Source organism: Sturnus vulgaris, chromosome 2, assembly GCF_052056855.1.
Source record: "Sturnus vulgaris isolate bStuVul1 chromosome 2, bStuVul1.hap1, whole genome shotgun sequence".
Classification (NCBI taxonomy): Eukaryota; Metazoa; Chordata; class Aves; order Passeriformes; family Sturnidae; genus Sturnus; species Sturnus vulgaris.
In genome coordinates this window covers 405,404-425,435 of record NC_142244.1, presented here as the reverse complement: position 1 = coordinate 425,435, position 20,032 = coordinate 405,404, and the positions used below count along the sequence as shown (strand labels likewise).

General features: G+C 42.9%; 1 protein-coding gene across 1 annotated transcript; it reads right to left on the bottom strand.

The window, feature by feature from the left end:
- Nucleotides 1–606: 606 nt before the first annotated feature.
- Nucleotides 607–19,642, bottom strand: TMEM45A (transmembrane protein 45A). The gene is made up of 6 exons (XM_088155914.1): nucleotides 19,499–19,642; nucleotides 6,801–7,010; nucleotides 4,657–4,869; nucleotides 4,007–4,191; nucleotides 1,786–1,931; nucleotides 607–1,193 (listed from the first exon to the last, which is right to left on the bottom strand). Exons 2-6 carry the CDS (start codon nucleotides 6,988–6,990, stop codon nucleotides 1,100–1,102), a joined length of 828 nt encoding a protein of 275 aa, XP_088012040.1. The 5' UTR covers nucleotides 6,991–7,010; nucleotides 19,499–19,642; the 3' UTR covers nucleotides 607–1,099.
- Nucleotides 19,643–20,032: the final 390 nt, after the last annotated feature.

Below are 20,032 nucleotides of genomic sequence, written 5' to 3'. Positions count from 1 at the left end.
TTTCACTAGATCAGTTTGCATGGAGAAAATTAATGCATTTAAAAGTGGTGTTATTTTTACTTCCCTCAGTGGTATTTGTAGCTAGGTATGGAGCTACTAAGAAGGCAACATCTGCCCTCCCACTGCTCACTGTGCAGTGCGTGCAGGCTGCCTGATGACTGGAGGGGTGATACAGGGAAAGGGATGCAAAACCATCCCATCCTGCCCACAGAGCAGAATTACACACTCCTGAACTCAGGTGGTGAGTCACGTGTCTGCTCTGAACCCTGCAGAACACCAAGAAACTGACTTTGCAGTTAGGTGCTGCCTGACTGGACACCCCTCAGCCTCTCTGGAAAAGAAATTGTTCCAGGCACCAAAGGAAGGCAGAGTCACTTCCACTGCCTTGCGAAGTTCAAAGGATAGCAAAGAGACAGGACTGTCCAGGAACAAGCATGAACTGCTGCACTGGTTTTTGATCACCATCCACATCTTTGGTCCTCCTGCCAGGCTTGGTGGTGTCTCTGGGGGGGGTGAACACACTACACACTCTTCAGTGAACCACTCAATGGGTTCACAATGAGAAGTTTTTTCTGTTTAACATAAAGCCACAAGCAGAGACGTGAAGTTTTTACACAAGACAGCTGCAAGACTGTTTCTTTATCTTGTTCTACTGTTTTCCAGGTATGCACAGTTATTTATCCACAGGCACTTGCAGGGCAACCGACATGCATATTTAGACACCCTAATTATGGAAACTTTATGTCCAGCAATGGCTGAAAAACATTTTGCTTAGCTTTTAATAAGGCAAACATACAGACTTCATTGTGCCACCTCCTCCATGCCAAGTCTGTCCAATACTTATCTCATTTTCTGTGAAGCAGTCTATGATAAGCAAGGTACTCATGCAACCACCACGGATTAACAGCAAGTTAATCCTTACAAAAAAATCACCTTCACAAAAAAAAACCCAAAAAACTGTAGACGTAGATATCACAGGGGATCAATACTTGCAAAGCAAGTCGTAGTAAAGAATGAATAAGATGGCAAAAAAATGTAGAAATGAGGTATCAATTAGCCTAATGGTTGGAGTGGGCAAACTGGTCAAGCCATATTCATGCTAAATTTCTTCTTCTGACTCATGATCTCGTTCAGATGTTTTCAGTAAACCCATTTCCATGGGCTGGGACTGCTTAACCTTTGAACGGACTGCCCTGGAAACAACAACAAAGAAATTGTCAATAGTAACTCAAAGGCTCATCTGATCATTTTTAACATGGTAAAATTGGAATTTTGTCAGAATTAGCACTGGGCAGCAAGGAAAAGGGTTAACTTTAGACATCAGAGGCTGAAAATGATCAGTGAAAAGAAAATCAAGTTTGATCACAGGAAATTTCTAGCAAGGAATTCTGTGTAATAATCTTCAAATTGAAGTCATGAGGCCTGCTCACTAAGCCACTTAAAATTAGCAGAGATGAGCAATGGGAGACAAGATTCCGCAGATAAAAAGAATCTCCTACTTTTGATTTTATATGGACTTACAAATGTGGAAGATTATTGGAACTCATTTTATATGAGAAGTATTATGCTATCAGAGCTATATTTATGGATGTGTTTTTCCCCTTTCTACTGAAGCAATGTCATGTGCTTTTCATTGATTACTAATAAATATTTTTATTTGACCTTGCAAGGCAATTAATTACTTCATCGAAACCTTTTCATTTGTCAGTGAAACTTTTCTAAAATAAAGCCCCTACTAGACTAAATAGACAAATCACCAAAGTTTTAGTGTTTCGAGTAACTTACCAGCTGACAATTGTGTAATTCACTGCAAGTATAAGAAAAGCAAAGGCATAATGCCAGCAATAGCACATGGTCAGGAACATCATGTTAGTGTGATCCGTCTGATTCCACTCTGGGGTCCCATTTGGAGGATAAAGCACAAAACCAATCTGTAAAATAAAAGAGATTTAGTATGTGCCATTTGATGCGCATCCTATGCCATATCATGTTTTATGCCACACATCCCAAGGCAGACATTTAATTTTCTTATGGTGTTGCTTATTTCTGTGTTTGCTATTAAAAATAATTTTGTAGTCAATCCCAGGTGTGATGGATCACTTTAAACTCTATGCAGAAATGCCTTTGAAGATAAAGTGCCAGTCCCAGACACTCACTGCTCTTTCCCAGAAAATTAAGGAGACTGTCCAACAGCCCAGCCCTGCAACAATCACAATTATGCACTGTCAGCCCTGTGTGCTCTAAACTGAAGTCACCTTATAGATCAGAAAACCTGCCTGGCCATTTGCACTGCCTGCTTTCTTCCCAGCAGTTTCTGGGAAGATGAATAATCAGTGAACAAATAAAGGAGAGCCACAAGTCTATTTCTTCTGGGCCATCCAAGGGAAGGTCGGAAATGGCATAAAAATGGAGCTTCCTCATACCAGACTGTAAGTGCATGTGAAATACAGATCTGATTTGTTCATTCAGAGCTGGGAAAGATCAAATTCATATTTGTGCAAACAATGTGAAAACATTTAATCCTGTGGCTATGCAGGGTTTGCATGACAAACACCAACCCTCTGTACTGCTTAATACTCTTCAAAGTCATCACTCAGCACTTTAGCTGAGAATTTAGAAATTGGGAAGAAGGGGGGAAGTGCATTTTGCGTTTCCATGCAGACAATTCAATGAATGAGGGTGTTGATGATGCAGAAAGAAAGTCCTTTTACCTTTCACAAATTTCCTGTCCTGCAGCCAGAGTGTGGTTTTCAGTCACACAGATGGTTGAAGTCTGATGCAGGTGTGAAAAAAGCCACTTAAATTTCTTCTATTTTTAGTACTTCAATTTTTACTTTGAAACAAAACCCACATTTTCTCTAGAGCTAAAGGAATTATCTCTTCTAAAATTAGACTAGGCAGAAGACAATGAATAAATGGTTGCATCTATTCCTCCTATGTAAAGCTTCTTAAATCACCAGCTGAAAGTTTGCAAACAAGAAAATAAAACAGCAAATGTTGCAGCACCACATTATTGAGTTCACTTATAGAAAAATACAGCCAGTTCTGAGGTCTGTCTTCATGCCAGAGCAAGCATTTAAATATTTGATTTGGTGCTGAGTGTCTAGTTCTCCTAAGAAACAGCAAACATTTTTATTCGTGTCTGGCCAGCACAGAAAAAAAGGGAAGCCAGTCTAGACATGCCGGAAAGAAAAATCATTGGAGTGACCTCAATTCTCCACTATAAGACGAAACACACATCAGCACTAGTGGTCCTATTTCTGTTACAAACTCCCAGCAACTCCTTAAATCTCTGTCTTGTTCTGACAGCAGAGAAAGAGTCACTATCTAATATCTGTTATTGTATAGACTCACAAGTAAGTGAGGGCATAGATGCTACATTTTGAAAACTCCTTTCAGGAGCCACATCCCTGAAATATCAAAGTTTTGGCTGTTCTTTTTTCTGCTCAGTTCCCAGAGCACTAGAAGAGCAGGAGGCTTTACATCACCCAGTCTCTTAATGAGAATCTGTAACTTATGTACCTTTTGAACTTGCAATGTCAATGAAACCTTTGCCTCACCTGTCCAGTACTACACTGGGCATCTACTCCCTGCTCCAGCAGCTGACAGTGGAGACTCTCTTTGTAAAGAACAGCATATATTTCCATGCCCTAAAATCACTGCCATTTGGCTGGCAAATTTGGAAGAGGGTGTTCCGAATTTACAGGGATCAGAGAGCTCTGTAACATAGGGAGCTTAAGAAAAAGACTTCAGCTTCTTTATTGATTCAAATAAAAAGCACTGAAGTAAAATGACTGCTGCTTCTACTTCTGTAAAATGGATATGAGAAATACTTTTATCTCTTAAAAGGAATATTTTTTCTGTATCTCTTTAAAGGAACTTATTTTCCGTAAGTCTTTTGAGGTCTGTGTTTAAAAGGCATATATATAACCTATGAAAGATCTGCAAAGGGTTAAAATGACTAATTTTGGTGAGTAAGAAATTCAAAGGCAGAAAAGTTACCTACCTGCCAGAACCAGCTGCCTTGTAATATGCAGAGGCTTGTACGGAGCATCTCTAACACAATACTGCCACGGAAAAAAACTTCCAAAAATATGCAGGCAGCAGCTCCAAAGATAGCAAATAGCAGTAACTGATGAACATGAACATCCAGCATGGCTCTCCCATGAAGATGGTAGCAGAAGAGAAAACCTGGAATAAATTGTGATCAATTTAAGATAATTTCTTCCCTTGCAATTTCCTTTCATCTGCTCTTAGGAAACAGTGAAACATTTCTGGCATTTCTCCTTATGCCAGTATCACTTTCACTCACACTGGCTTTAGCTAATTAGTTGTGTACCATGTCAGTACCCACATAAAACACAAGCCTGAACTACTGAGCCAAAACAGGCTTTTGCTGCTACTTTCATAACATTTCTGTTGCTGTCTGAACCAGGTAGGAAAGCTAAGATCCACCTCTACAATATGGGACCATGACCTGAGCAGTGTAACAAGGGCCAAGACTGATCTTTTTGTGACCTCTTTGAAGTGTTTCAGGGAGTGAAACACCCAGATCCTGGAGGGTCGTTCTGTAAGGCTGATTTGACATTCCCAGACCAATGACCAACACCTATCCTCAGGATTCATGCATTTCCCTGCAGGGAGAGGTACACTGACCTTCAATAAAGACTGCTAAGGAAAGCATCATCCTGTCCATGGCCGCTGGCAGCGCGTTGGTCCCATGTGCCACGATGTCCACTAGCCCTGAAATGCCATAGAAGAGGTACATGGTGGCATGCTGCCAGTTCATCAAGTGATCCCAGTGCTTCTTCTCATAGTTGTACAGCTTCAGATGAGGTCCATCAGGAACAAACTGCTCAGCCACCATGCCTGTGCATGAAACAAGAAGAAAAACCATTTGTTCTGGTACTTAAGGTATCAACTGATGACAAGTCTTTAGAGAAACAATAGAAGCAGAAAATATCCCCATGAAGCATAATGCCAGCAAGTTTGAGGTTTTAACATCACATAATCTGGAGAGTGGAGAGTCAGAGGAAACCAGGCTTCAGCTGCACTCCTGGTGGAACTGTTTGCATCTTGCAGTTTCCAGCAGTGGAAATGAAAACAGCTATTCTGTGCTGCTTTTTCTTCTTTTAAACAATTGCTATTGTAGTAGTCTTCTGACCAAATTTTTCGCTGCCTTTTCCAACATGAAACATAGCACACACTAAAGTCTCCAAAAGAAAGATTTACCATTTCAGTGCCCTGCCACATGCAGGATGACAGAGTTCAGACTCATAACTCAAAGTGGATTTTTTTCCTCTAAAGCCATAAAAGGAAACCCCTCCACCGTGCAGGGTTATTAAAAGTCCCATGGGAATGTACATGGAGTTAGTATTTGAATCACTGCTCTACTCTCTCCCTTACCTTGGCCCCTCAGTGTCTTGCTAACTAGCTGAGGTATTCCAGCAAGGGAAAACTGCTTTTTAATGCTTTATATGATCAATGAAGTTTGGGGAGGTTTTAAAAGTTGTTCTGCTTTTAAAACATTAAAGCTGATTATATTGTTTATAAGGCATAGGCCAGCATTCTGCTGTATAAATAGATATGCTGTAGAACAAATGCAGTGTTGTTCCACCTTTATTTCCAGTTTTCCTGACATGGAAACAGCAGGTTTTACTCCTGATGCTTTTGCTGTCTGTCGTAGCCAAGAGTTTTTTCCCATACTTTTGATTGGAATTGGAATTTCCATATGTTAAAATAATAGCTTCAAAGTGGTTTCAAACTGAAAATAAAAACAGTAGATTAATGTTTTAGCTGCCAGACTACCTCTAGACACAGACTGGGAGATTTGTAGGAAAGATGTCCATAGTCACACCTCAAAATGAATGCTATTATTTAGATTTTTCTAATTTTTAAATGAAAAAATTGTAGACACAATATCCCTTCAGTGCTCATGGATCTTAACAGAGCAGAAGGAAAAGCAAGAACAAGTCTTTGTCACAGCTGCACTTTGATTAGAAATGAGGTGACTGGACATCTAAACAAGAGCAGACAAACAGAATCTAGAAGTGCAAAAATGCTTAAATTTTAGATATTTTTCAACTTGAGCCACAGGTGCTGACGTCCTCAGATCCCTTGTTGTTTAGTTTACTTTTCCTCTAAAGCTAAATTGCTACCATACAGCCTGCCAGGTTGTAAACAAGAACTAAACACTTCCAGTCAGCTACACAGCTCTCAAAACCATCCCAGCAGGTTTGTACCCAGGCCTGGACACAACAGAAGGACAAACAGCTCCCCCCACATGGCATCACAACAGTCCTGCAGCAATAAGATCTGGAGTTCAGTCTTTTTGTGTGAATATTTTCACTTTTGACTGAGATTAATCAAAAAATCATCTGTATCATTTACATATTTTGTCAATAAATCAGTAGAGGCTTCCAACATCTGAGATGGTTGAATTCAAAATAGAAAATGAACTCAAAATACAAAAGCAACACCTTCACAGCCTGGTGCTCCCAATGTGCACATGAGAGCCCCTTGCCTAAATATCTCCCTCCCTGAACAGTGAACATACATGAACACTGAGATGTGGTCAGGAGTGGTCAAGTGGTCAAGAGACCTCACAGAAGCTCCAGAAGAGCACTATGGATGGAAACCATGTTATGGCCACAGCTGTGTAATCAACAGCAGTAGCCCCACCACTTCTCAGTGGTTAAAGGCAAAAGAGCAGAACACAGGGAAATCCATTTTATCAGAGAACAAAATTAAAAGCAAAAGGTGTTAGAAGGTACAGCCTGCCCTTAGTACACCTCACTCACCAATGAGGGCAAAGACAGCCTTGATGATGCCCTCAACAAACTCCAGGCGCTGGAATCCTGCCCTGGAACCAAAGTAGCAAATATTCTTGTTTTTTCGACAGGCATGCTTCAGTGGATACTTCACTGACCACCATAGGCCAAAAAAAAGAAAAAAGCTTCCAGGGAGGGCATGCCCTTTGAAATTGCCCATGGTTTTCTGCTAGGCAATACCTGAAGGAGAAACAGAGACCAGTTATGGAAATAGTGGGAGAATTCTGTGACTTATAATTTTAAAGTATCTCCTTGCATAAATCAAATGGGTGTCATTGAGTTAAGAACTCACAGTTAATTTAAAAATAAATTCGAGTACTTATCTTCCCAGCCAGTCCCCCCCAGTTTCATAGCTTTGCAGAAGCAGAAGCAGAGACCCAACTGCAGAGTAGCTGACCTGGAATGCAGAGCTGGCAGTGAGCAGGGTAGGAGAAGGACAAGCCATAGCACACTATGTCTTGCTGTAGAAGTTGTGCTAGTAAAAGAAAGAACCTGAATATTCACTATTTGGTGCTTTCACCTTTAGAGAGGGTTTTATATTTTTTTCCTTCATGAAAGGAAGCCAAGACAATAGATGACTGAAGGAAAAATGAATTGCATACCCATCAAATAACTATTCACTAGTAAATTATATTTTTTATTTCAATACAGATGTCTTGTTGTGATTTACAAATATCAAGTAATTCTCATTATTTGATGGGTGAATTATGCACCCACAACTAGATATATATTATCAAGTACACTGTGTGGCAAGGTTATTAGTTGGTCAGGATCATATAGTCATTTAAAAGCAGTGCCATTCATAATCCTAGTAATTCTGGCCATCATCCCAGCATTTAGGATAGTTGCATTCGAGCCAGTGGCTTCTTCATTCAAATGACAGTTCTAACATTAAATTGCAATTTTCCTTTAAGATAGCATAAATTGAGTTGTTGTGCCTCATGCCCCAAAGGCATACTGAGTCTCTGCACAGGCAGCAATCAAGAATAACCACTTTAGAAGGATTGGCAGTCTGTACTTTCTGTTATTATTGTTGCTGGCTTGAAAATTCAATTGCCACACTGAACTGGAGCCATCTGGCTATGAATGGAACATGGAAGCTCTGGTATATTTTTCTTTTTCATGGGTATTTCCTATGGTCAGCTCTGCATAAGAAGTTTTAAACTGTGGCTTCTGGGCCATGGAGTACTTGCAGCTGGTTCATGTAAGGCTGTCTAGTCACATAGTGTGGGACCTCTCCTATTTCTGGAGGCTAAACTCCACTGAAAGGTGCTTCTTTTTTTTTTTTTTTAAAAAAAAAAAAAAAAAAAAAAAAAAAAAAAAAAAAAAAAAAAAAGAGAGAAACTTTTCCACATGCACAGGTCCTGGAGTTCTCCTAAGACCGTCTCAGCTGCATGAGGAGACATGACCTCTATAGCCACAAAGGAGAAGAAAATAAAATATGACTGTTCATGCATAGCATGAGTCTGGCCTGATTCAAAGAGGATTCTGAAGAGGATCCTCCAGCCCCTGCCCGTCCCCTCCTCTTCCAGAGCTGAGCTCTGGCACTGTAAGTGCTGCTGAGTGGGAGAGGTGAGCTTTAAAAGCTTTACCTGGTTAATACCTTTCCCTTATTTCTAGGATGCAAGTATACAAGAGCAGAGAAATGTGATTCTGGTTGCCCAAGCAACCATTTCTGGATGTGTCCCCTGCAGGGTGAGGTGTCTGCATGTGGAAGCTGGGAAGGAGAGCATGTGGAGATGGATGCATCGAGCTCAGGGAGGCAGCACCTGCCAGTCTTGGGGCAGCCAAAGGAAGCATGAGGGAATGCTTATGAACAAAATATAAAGGACTTCCACTTGGGATTTCTGCTGTGTGGGGAAGGCCCAAGGGCTGGGAGAGCCTTCCTCTGCCTCCTCTGCCTCCCTCATCACCCTCCAGGTTCTGCTGGGTTGATGCCTGTATGTTTTATTTGCAGGTGGGTAAAGCACTGCCCACTCTGTAGCAGCCCACAGCACAGTGGGGCTCTCATTGGTGAGGTTTGGGGACCTCAGCCCCGTAGGTGGGACCCAGCCCCTCCTATCTCAGCCAAAAGGTTTTTTCTTCATTTTGGGACACCTGTAGTTTAAAGAGACTGACCTGCCTGCACATCCCTGCCAGTACTCACTGCACCACTGTTTGCCTCAATAAAGAGCTAACAGCTTTAGACAGTCATCTAAACTTCACTTTAGAATACTTCTTTTACTTTTCAAACCTTAATTTCTGAGATTTTTAAACATGCTGGCCTGGAAGGCGTTGCTTTTTTTTTCAGGACTTTTCCCTTATTTTACTGAAAGGAAGAGGGGAGTGGCTTTTCCTCACCATGTCTGATCTCACTGAACACTGTTCATTGGAAAGACTTTATTCATTATTCATCATTATTCACCATAGATACAAAGCAGTTCAAAAGGAACAATTTACCCTATACTGCACATCAAAGCAAAACAAAGGATTAGAAAGGTAAATGAAACGTCTAAATAACCTTCCCTTAGGAGAGTACAGCTGCAATAGGAGTGAAATGAAGAATTGTGTTGATGTCATGGTTTAGTTTTTGTAGTGCATGGTATACAAAACTTCAAAAGTAATTGTTAATCTGTAAATTCACACCTGGGTTACCTAGATCTTTAAACACTGGAGGATTTTTCTGCACTAAATCTGGGCAAGCTATCGAGAAACTTTGTTTTAAACTATTTTTTGCCTTTTGAAACAAGCAAAAAGAAGAAAAGGCTGATACAGCAGCTGATGTTCCACATCCAATATAAACAAATTAGAACCAGAAAAATTACATTTTTGCTTAAAGAAATACAATCACATATTATTAGTTTAGAGAGTGTCAACTTCAGACTAAGTTCATCCAAAGGTGTTAGGGATTATTTGTAGGATTTCTCTAGAATCACACACATCAGTTCTGCAGGCCAGCTGTATGGCAGATCTTTGGAATGCTACATCTCAGCACAGTTGGTTTCAGAAAGGAGTTATACAACTTACCCTTTAAAGTTTTAGTGAACTTGAAAACATCATGACAGAGCTTGCCTTAAAATGATTAAACTTCCTAATTCATGAGTTTTCTCTTTTCAGGCCTGAGGGTTCCTTTTGGTGAGTCTAGAAGTCACCTGCCAACACCCACAGTTTTGATGTGATTGAGAAGTTTTGTTTGCAAATAAACTGGAGGATATTGCACAGTTTGGGGGCTTAGTATGAAACTGAGGATATGGTGAGGCTAAGCAGAGACTCCTCAGTAGGAAAGTCACTGTGGGGTCAGATGGATCTGCGAGATGGCAGGAAGGGGTGTAATGGGAGGTGAAAGGAGAGAAGAATATGTCAGGCTGCTGCCTTTCCATGTGGTGCTTTGGCATCCCCCTGTGCAGCCTGAGACAAAACATCTCCTGCCAGCTCTTCTGCACAGCCTGAGAGCCAATTTGGTACAGCAGGTGTTATTTATTGGATAAAGATGGCATCAGCATATTATGACAATACTTGATAAATTTGAGGGCTTATTTTTACAGAGCCTTGTCAGCCTATATCTGCAACATCAGACTGATGTTGCAGGATGTGCAAATCCAAGATCTTCTTTTTTAACCTTCTTGATTTCAGGGCCAAGGGTGTTGGCAGAGCCACAGCCATGCTCTCAGCAGCAGACATTCCCTGCTGCCCACAACCCACTCTAGAGTTCATCATCTTAGATTAGATATCAGGAGAAAGTTCTTCACTGGAAGAATTGTCAAACCACGGCCCAGGGAAGTGGTGGGATCATCATTCCTGGAGGTATTTAAAAGATATGGAGATGTGACTCCTGGGACATTGTTCAGTGGAAGACTTGGCAGTGCTGTGTTAACAGCTGGACTCAATATCTGAGAGGTCTTTTCCTACCTAAACAATTCTGTGATTCCATGATCTGCCAGAGTTGCAAGCAGAGTTGTCCCACAGATGGGGACCATGAGGCCTGGCCCCAGGGCCACCCAGTGCCACCAGGTGCCGCACGCATTCCTTTAGCTGGGGACCCGCTTCACAACTTTAACTCTGTCCTTCTCCTAACTCTGCCAAGGAAAGCCAGTGGCTCTAATGCCTATAAAAGGCGCACAGACAGCTGACATCACAGAATCACAGAGAATCACAGAATCACTAGGTTGGAAGAGACCTTTAAAATCATCAAGTCCAACCCATGCCCTAACACCTTAACTAAACCTTGGCACTGAGTGCCACATCCAATCTTTTTTTAAACACCCAGGGATAGTGACTCCACCACCTCCCTGGGCAGACAATTCCAGTACTTTAGCACTTTTTCTGTAAAAAACTTTTTCCTAATATCTAACTTATATTTCCCTTGGCACAGCTTAAGACTGTGACCTCTCATCCTCTCTGTTGCTGTCTGGAGAAAGAGACCAACCCCACCTGACTACAAACACCCTTCAGGAAGTTGTAAAGAGTGATAAGGTCACCCCTGAGTCTCCTTTTCTCCAGGCTGAACATCCCCAGCTCCCTCAGCTGCTCCTCACAGGGTTTGTGTTCCAAGCCCCTCGCCAGCCTTGTTGCCTCCTCTGGAAGTGCTCAAGGGTCTCAATGTCCTTCCTAAACTGAGGGGACAGAACTGGACACAGCACTCAAGGTGTGGCCTCACCAGTGCCGAGTACAGGGGAAGAATGACCTCCCTGCTCCTGCTGGCCACACTATTCCTGATACAGGCCAGGATGCCGTTGGCCTTCTTGGCCACCAGGGCACACTGCTGGCTCATGTTCAGCGGGCTGTCGACCAGTACTCCCAGATCCCTTTCTGCCTGGGCACTGTCCAGACACAGTCCCTAGTCTATAACATTGCAGGGGGTTATTGTGGCCAAAATTAGAACTCTGCACTTGGACTTATTTAACTTCATCCTATTGGACTCTGCCCATCCATCCAACCATTCCAGGTCTCTCTGCAGAGCCCTCCTCCCTTCCCACAGATCAACACATGCTCCCAGTTTAGTGCCAAATTTAGTGATGAAAGACTCAATCCCCTCATCCATGTCATCTATAAAAATATTGAACAGGACAGGCCCCAGCACAGACCCCTGAGGGACACCACTGGTGACTGAACCCCAGCTGAATGCAGCACCATTCACCACCACTCTCTAGGACTGGCCATCCAGAAGAAATAGACTCTGATGGTTGATTTAAATATCTTCCAATGTTTTGGGGAGAGATGTTTTGCCACATTTACCAGTTTGATTTCTGATCTCCACTTTTGTGGGGTCTAAGGCAAGACATGCAAGTGATATGGAGAAACCCTACATACCACCTGGTTACTCAGAAGGCTTCTCAATTGCTTCTGGAAGAGCTAGACTAGTTTCCCTTTTATCCTTTTCTTTTAAAGGACAGACAGGGGTTTAGGCAGCGTGACCTCCATGGGACAGAGACATGAGCAGTAGCTGAGCCAGAGCCCGCCCTGCAGCAGGCATCTTCCCTTCCCTTCACATTCTTCTGCCACAGCAGTATGCCCTGCAATTTCCTGTGTTTGTCAAGCCCTAGGGGATGCTACAGAGGACTGTCGACCAGAAATGTGGATTTCTTTTCCAGAAATGACAAAAGTTATAAAGCCACAAACTCACTCTGCTGCAATGCTTTTACTTCTGCTACACAACCATATGATAACAAAGGTTAAGCCAAAGATTAATCACCAATTTTTTTCTTCCATATGCTAGATTAGAAAACAGTGATGTGGAGTTTACAATATTTGATGGGAAATGTTTATTTATCTATAACAGCCACAGGAATGGATTGTGATATCGACGAGAATAATGCACCCAGATAAGAGGAGGAAATAACAATTGTAGGCATTTTCTAATAAATACACAAGCTGTGATAATACAGCTTTTACAAAAAATGGAAACCAGCAAACCTGAAATGCATGTAACACAAAGAAAATCACAGACAAGTTTAATTCAGTACCAAAGTTTCCTACTTGCAGCTAAATATCTATTAATAAGGCAAGTGCCTTTTGTCCTGCAGCCATTGTGCTGTAAACAACAGCCAGCGAGGCTGATCTGAAAAACTGGCTGCTCCAAGTACTTTATTCACTAAACACAGTCCTGATTTCATGTCATGACTGAAAGCATTTCAGCGATTACAGCTCCATGTTTCCAGATGAGATCACTGCTCTGGTGTTAAGGAAATACTCAGCTGGCACCTACAGCTGCTTTAGAATTAGACTGAAACTAAGTATTTTGTTAGGAATGAAAGCAGGACACAAGACTATTTTAAATGCTAAAAGGTGACAGGATAGCCTTAGTATTTTTGGCTTAGGAGTGTAGGAGATAAAGATTTTTAGGTAAAGAAAACAAAGAAATGTCGTTAACACCTCTCCAAAGTCTGTAAGAGAAGAATGCAAGGCTTGAGAGAATCTTCAAGCCTGGAAGACAGGAATGAAAACCAAAAATCCCAGAGGTAATAACCAGAAATCCATCTGCTGGCCTAGAAAGGAGGGACTCTGGGACAGTGTCCCACAGTGATCAGTTAGGGCCCATAACTTGTACCACACTATTCTTTTTCAGTGCCTTGCATCTGTCAGAGACTCTTCCATCCCAGATTTTTGTCAGCCCTCTGAGTGCTGTGTTTGTCATCTCTCATGACCCTCAGTTTTCTGGCTCTCTTTCCCTGTTCTCTGTGCATCTGCTGTCTGTTTCTGCTCCCACAGATGAGCAGGCTATCTCCAGAGGTTATCCAGGGACAACAAGTACTACATAATAATCTTACTATTGGCTCTTGATATCTGAGCAGCTGCTTATCTGGGGATATGAATTGTTTTGTCTTCAGGACTGCCAAATTTGGGCCTTCTTCAGAGCATCACAAGTTCAAAAAAACACACAAAAAGTAAAACTGGTAAGTGCATGGGACACATAAGAGTAATTTTTTCCTATGAAAGATTCATAGTTCCTGTATTGGCCACAAATCCTGGTATTTCCTAGCACTGGCTGAAATAAAGGGTAAAATACCATGGGTATGTGAGCAGATTGTTGCAGGACCTCCAGTGGGACCAGGTTTGGCTCCAGCCACCACAGCCACTTCCGTGCCCACAGTGGGGTGCCTCCTGTGGGGTGACCCCTCCATCTGTCCCCCTTGCAGGGCAGCACCTTCTCCACAGAGGTCACAGACTGCTGCCCTCCAGCTGGGGTGCTGCAGGGCTCCTCCCAGCCTGGCAGTTCCTGATGGTGTGTGGCAGAGGCAGTGTGCTGCCAGAGAGAGGGCATAAGGAGGGACATGCTGTAACATCTCACTGCTGTGCTGTGGGAGCTCTTCATTAACGTTATAAATAAGAAAGAAAAGTCTCGATATTCAACAAAAGTGAGATTGCTTTATTTGATATAGATGGAGCAAGCAGCACTGGGGAATGTGAGGGGCTCGCTCCACACTCCGTCGAACCTTGGTTTGCAGCCTCTTCTTATAGTATGGTCACTCGTTGTAATAAATATTTTTTGGTTTTTTTCTGTCATAATTTTGCCAGGTGAGCAGTGGTGGTCGAACAAACATCTGAATCCAAATCCACAAAGTCTCTGGCGATAGTCAATCTCACAGATAACTATCTGGTGTTTGTAGATAACCACCAGCGAAATTCTGGATTTTCCTTTATCTAGTGTCCATGCTTCATTTCAGACCTTAGTATTCTGGTTTATACAAACCCCAATGCTTTTGTGATTAACACGAATCTTTTATCAATTATCACAATTAACATCTGAGACCACCCCCCCTTTCCAGTCCACCCAGAGCTGGGCTTAGCTGGAGATCCTAGTGCTTCCCTATTGTAACCTGAGTTGTGCTGGCTAGTGAAATTCCTACCTGCTGTCGCTCTCCTTTTGTAGCCAATTCCTTTTATAACAGAATCATAAAATCATGAAATCACAGAATGGTTAGTGCTGGGACTTTTGCAGGTCGTCTAGTCCAACCCCCTGCTAAAGCAGGTTTACCAAGAACAGGTTGCCCAGGATTGCATCCAGACAGTTCTTGAATATCTCCAGTGAGGGAGACTCCACAACCTCTCTGGACAACCTGTTCCAGTGCTCGGTCACATGCACAGGAAGGAAGTTTTTCATCATGTTCAGGTGGAACTTCCTGTGTTTCAGTTTGTTCCCACTGTCCCTTGTCCTGTCACCCAGCACCACTGAAAAGATTCTGGCACCATCCTCTTGACACCAGCCCTTAAGATATCTGTATGCATCGGTGAGGTCTCCTCTCAGTTGTCTCTTCTCCAGGCTAAACCAGCCCAGCTCCCTTAGCTGTTTCTCTGAAGAGAGATGCTCCAATCTCGTGGTCTTACCTGTAGCACTCTGTTGGACCCTCTTCAGTAATTGTCTTGTCTTCCTTGAACTCAGGAGGCCAGAACTGGACACAACAATCTCGATGGGGCCTCACCAGGGCAAACTGGTGGGGAAGGATTATCTATGATCTTTAAAACTGTCCCTTGAAGTTCACAAGTCACTTCAATGAACAACCTCTGCAGGACTCTAGCTGTTCCTGGAGTTCCATGGTCCAGCAGAGGTTACACTGACACTAGGAAGATTGCTCCATGGCTTTGCCACAAAAACCAGTTCTGTAGGGTGTAATCTTTGGCTCCTCTTTGTCTTTCCAGTTGTGTTCACTTAAATGTTCTCTGCTTCCTAGGAGAGAAAGGGCTTCCTAGGCTATGAAAATGTCAAGAGAGCAAAAGTTTGATGTATCAACTGTTGATTTAGAGATCAGAGCCCTGCTCTGGAGAGGAAATGAAATAAGATATGGTTTGGTTTCTGTTGGCATCCTTTTTATAGACCTTCTCCTACAGCATCTTGACAGTATGGTTGGGGTTTCAGTGGAATGATCTCATAAAACAGCAAAGCTGACAGGACAACTAGACTATGAAAAATATTTGTAATAAGTACCAATGACCACTTGGGCTGTGAAAGATCCTGCATTTAGCGCTTACAAAGCTCTTTACAGACTCTTAGAAGTTAACTGCAATTGTTATTTGTGTCTCCAAACACTTCTGGAAGACAAGAAGACACAACCCAAAAAAAGGGAGGAGTCTACTGAGAAAACTTAATGTTTGAGTGGTCTTCAATGTATATTTTCCACCAGCAAAGGAGCCATATCTAAAAGAGAACTCTGTGCTTAGAGGAGGATAGGTCACAGTATCACAGAATCAGTTAGCTTGGAAAGCACCTCTCATGGAGTCCAGACTTTGGTCACCACCGTGTCAACTCCACCATGTTAAATATCTCCTGGGAGAGTGACTCTACCACCTCCCTGGGTGGTCCAATCCAGTGACTAATCACCCTTTCTGTGAGTAGTCTTCCTAATGTCTAACTGAAACCTCTCCAGGCACAGCTTAAAACTATGCCCTTCCATCCTGTCCCTACTTCTTGGGAGAAGAGGGAGATCCACACCTGGCTACAACCTCCTTTCAGGTAGCTGCAGAGGAGGTGTGAAGTACAAGGCTTGCTGACCTCAACGTGAGCTATAATTTTTTGGTTGCAAGGGTTGCTCCCTTATAATAACTACTGGTGACTTTGCAGAAAAGGCATTAGAATTTCTCTTCGTTATGTACAGTACCAGGTATTGGAGTGACTGAAGCCTTTGAATGCGAAACTGGATTACAAAGAAGATGATGTTTTAAGGAATCACCAAGCACTAACAAAATATGGGAAGTAGAATTGTCACCTCTGCTGTGTGCATTAGTAAGCTTTCATCTTAAGGACAGTCTCAAGTTGACAAAAATGGGAAGGGAGCTTGTATCAACAAATGCAAGGTCATTATTAAGTCTTTGATGGTTTTCATGGGAATGACTCATTTTTCTTACTGAAAAACTACAAAGAGACTCAGTTTGCTAATGTGATGCTCGTAACACCTCATACTTGGGCAACGAGTATGTGACACTTGTAAGAGCTGAACTTCTCCTGTCCCCTGCAAGGGAGAAGGCTGGAAACCTGGGGCACATGTGTCCAGAATATTGGCTTCTGCTGTGACACTGTGGTTCATTTTGCTGTCTCATTCCATAGAGAGCCAGCTACTTGTTCATGAATCTCTGCTTTATGAAGTTATTCCATCAAAGGTTCATAACCTGATGAATTATAGAACTATAGAATTATAGAATAGTTTGTGTTGAAATGAACATTTCCACTTCTCTGGGCAACCTGTGCCAGTGTCTCACCATCCTCGTCACAAAAAATTCTCTCTTATATCTGATCTACATAGACCCTCTTTTAGTTTAAAACCATTACCCCTTGTCCTATCAACAAGCCCTACTAAAAAGTCTGTCCCCATCTTCAGCCACCCCATCTGTCTTTGCAGTACAGTTAGGTAGTGTGAGGCTTCATTGCAAACAAAGTGATTAAAAATAAATGCTCAAATCTTCTGGATTTGAAGATTGTAACTAATTATATGAGTGTTCGGAGCTTACAGCATTCTGCTATGATAAGAAGAAAAAATATAAAAAATTTCTTATCAGTAATTTCCACAAAGCTGTGCAACAGAGCAGGTGGGGTTTGCACCTAGAGCCTTTGCCTTGGCTAACCTGCCTTTGTACCTTGAAATTTTCTCTGCAGTCGTGTCTGTCAGTCTCAGGCTGCCTGATAATACTGCTCCTCCAAGGGGAGCCAAATGCACTGCCTCTACCAGCTATAGCTTGAAGGAAACACATTATCAACAGCAGAAAGCCATGTGCATCAAAACCAAGAAGAGAAACATTAATGAATAAATGGGAGTGTTGGCAAGGCAGTCTGTAACATTGATGCTAGCTGGGAGAAGTGGCTGGCTGGCTTTGCCAAACTAGAAAAGACAAAATGCTTGAGAGGTGTAGTTCCATTTTACAGGACCACCTCATACTCATTAAATTGGAATCAGCTTGTGCTAACACAACTTTAGCAGTAACTGAAGAGTCCTCCATGATACAAGGCTACAGCTGCAGCAGCTCCAGTTCCTGCAGCCCCTCCAACAGCACAATTAACAGAGGGAGCAGACCCGGCAAGATCCTCTTCCAAAACTACTGGCATTACAGATGTTACACAATTTATCTTGGAAATGTCTCAAGTGCAAGGTGATTTGGAGCAAAATTTTTAGGAGTGTTTATCAGATAACATTAAAGTTATAGCAGGCCCTGATTTAGGCATAAATTGATAAAATGGACTTAAGTCTTCTTTTTACCTTCTGGAGTAAAAAGCAGTGCCAGGACCCAAGGTCTGGCTCATGCTGCATGATGGGACAGAACTGTCACTGTAGAGAGTCACTCTACTAAAAATGAAAATATTTCAAAACCAATGTCAAATTATTTGTAATTCCTGTGTTTAGGAGCTTGTCTTGCTCGTAGTTTGGAAGAGATGATCAAAAATATATCACTACTACTGCCAACTGTAAGTGAGCATGAGTGTGCTTGGTCACATGTAAGCAAAAGGGGCCACTTGACAAGAGTTTCAACACTGAGAAGTCTTGGTTCATGTACCTCTTCAGACTGGAAAAAAGAAGCCCATTTTTGCACTGCTGCACTGGCCATCTGTAGTACTGACTAAAATGATCTTTGCAGGCAGATTTGTGTGCAAGAAGAGAGTAAACAGCAGTTTGCCTAAACACAGGCGTAATTATTCCGGCCACTCCTTAAGGTTCATTTGAGTTTTTTCTCCAGCAGTTATTTCTGCCCCCAGTCTCCACAACTGAGAGAAATCTGTTTGGTTTGCTCAGCTTCATTTGTAAAGAGAAAAATACAGAAAAGGCCATACAACCAACCCTGAAAAGCAGCAAAAGACATCTGAGCAAACTCCTGAAAGGTAACTGCAGAGTCTATAAATTTGCATCTAAAATGGGTATTGAAAACATTCTTTTTACAAAATACTTACAGTGACTTGGAGTACAACTTATGCTATAATTTGAAGAGTTCCACAGAAATGGCAGTATAAGGTGATGCAAACAAAGTTATACATAGTGGAGAAATCTCAAGTCCTACATATGCAAATGCACGATAATCATCAAACATTTGGTTTAAAAAGGAAAAAGCAGAAATACTTTGGCCTTAAGTACTTCAGTTTCCGAACTCTTCAGAAAGCTATTTATCAAAAAGATAATTTTTTATACCATGTCAAGTATTAAGTGTTACTAGCAGAGTAGAATATGATTTACTGATGGAAAATTGAAACAAAATGGAACATATAAAGGGATATTCTCTTTTGAAATTAAATAAAGGGGCTAAGATAATTTTAGGGTTCCTCTCATATAATAAGAAGTCGTGAAGTACATTTAAATTCTCTTAATTTTGTCTGGAAATTCAAGTTTGGATGTACATCACCATTTGACACATCCAGGAGGGAGGGAGAGGAAAAAAATCACGTAGTAAACTTAGAACTAAGCCGAACACTCAGTCTGCCCTTTGTTCAACGATCCAGAACCTGGCTGCAAAACCTCTTGCACTCGGGGCAGAACGCTGCGGATGCCTGCAAGGGCCACGCTCGCGTTGAAGCACCAGCAACCTCCGCGAAAGAGATTGCGATTTTAAAGTCCCGTCCGCGCTTTCCACCTCAGAAGTGCCCCCCGTGGACCCAGCCGAGGCAAACATGGAGTAGTTGTCCTTTCCCCCGGCAATATCCGACATCCCCCCGCCCTGCCCCGCCGCCGCCCGTCCTGCCTTCACCCCGGCCCTTCCCGCATTCGGGGAGCCCTTACCTGCGCCGCGCCCTCCCTCGCAGCCCCTTCTCCGCCTTCCTTCCCCCTCCTCCGGGGCTCTCGCTGCCGGCCCGGGCAGCGCCGGGGGGGCAGGACCCTCCAGCTGCGGCCCCCGGGGATGCGCCGCGGCCGCTCCAGATGTTTGCGGCGCGGCCTCCCAGATGTTCCCCTGGCGGCCCTGCGGGGGACGGGCGTTCTCCTCCCCGCCCGGCCGGGAAGGACCCAGAGCAGTGCCAAAGGAGAGGGGCTCGGGGAAAGAGAGCTTCCGCGGGATCCGACGCTGCCCGCCCACTCTCCTGCCCCGCTTTCCAGGAAAAGTGGCCGGGTACGGGCAGGGCTGGCGCGGGGCTGGGGGCCCGGAACAGCGGCTCCGAGTAGCCCAGGCAGGCGAGGGAGAATAGAAAAAGTAGCGAGACTTTCAGACATACAAACTTTCCTTTGATCGCTGCATATAACAGAGGCCTCTTTTTATTTACGCAAACACCGACCGCCGTGGTTTTCTCCACGAAAATGAGCACCCGTGGCTCTCATTCC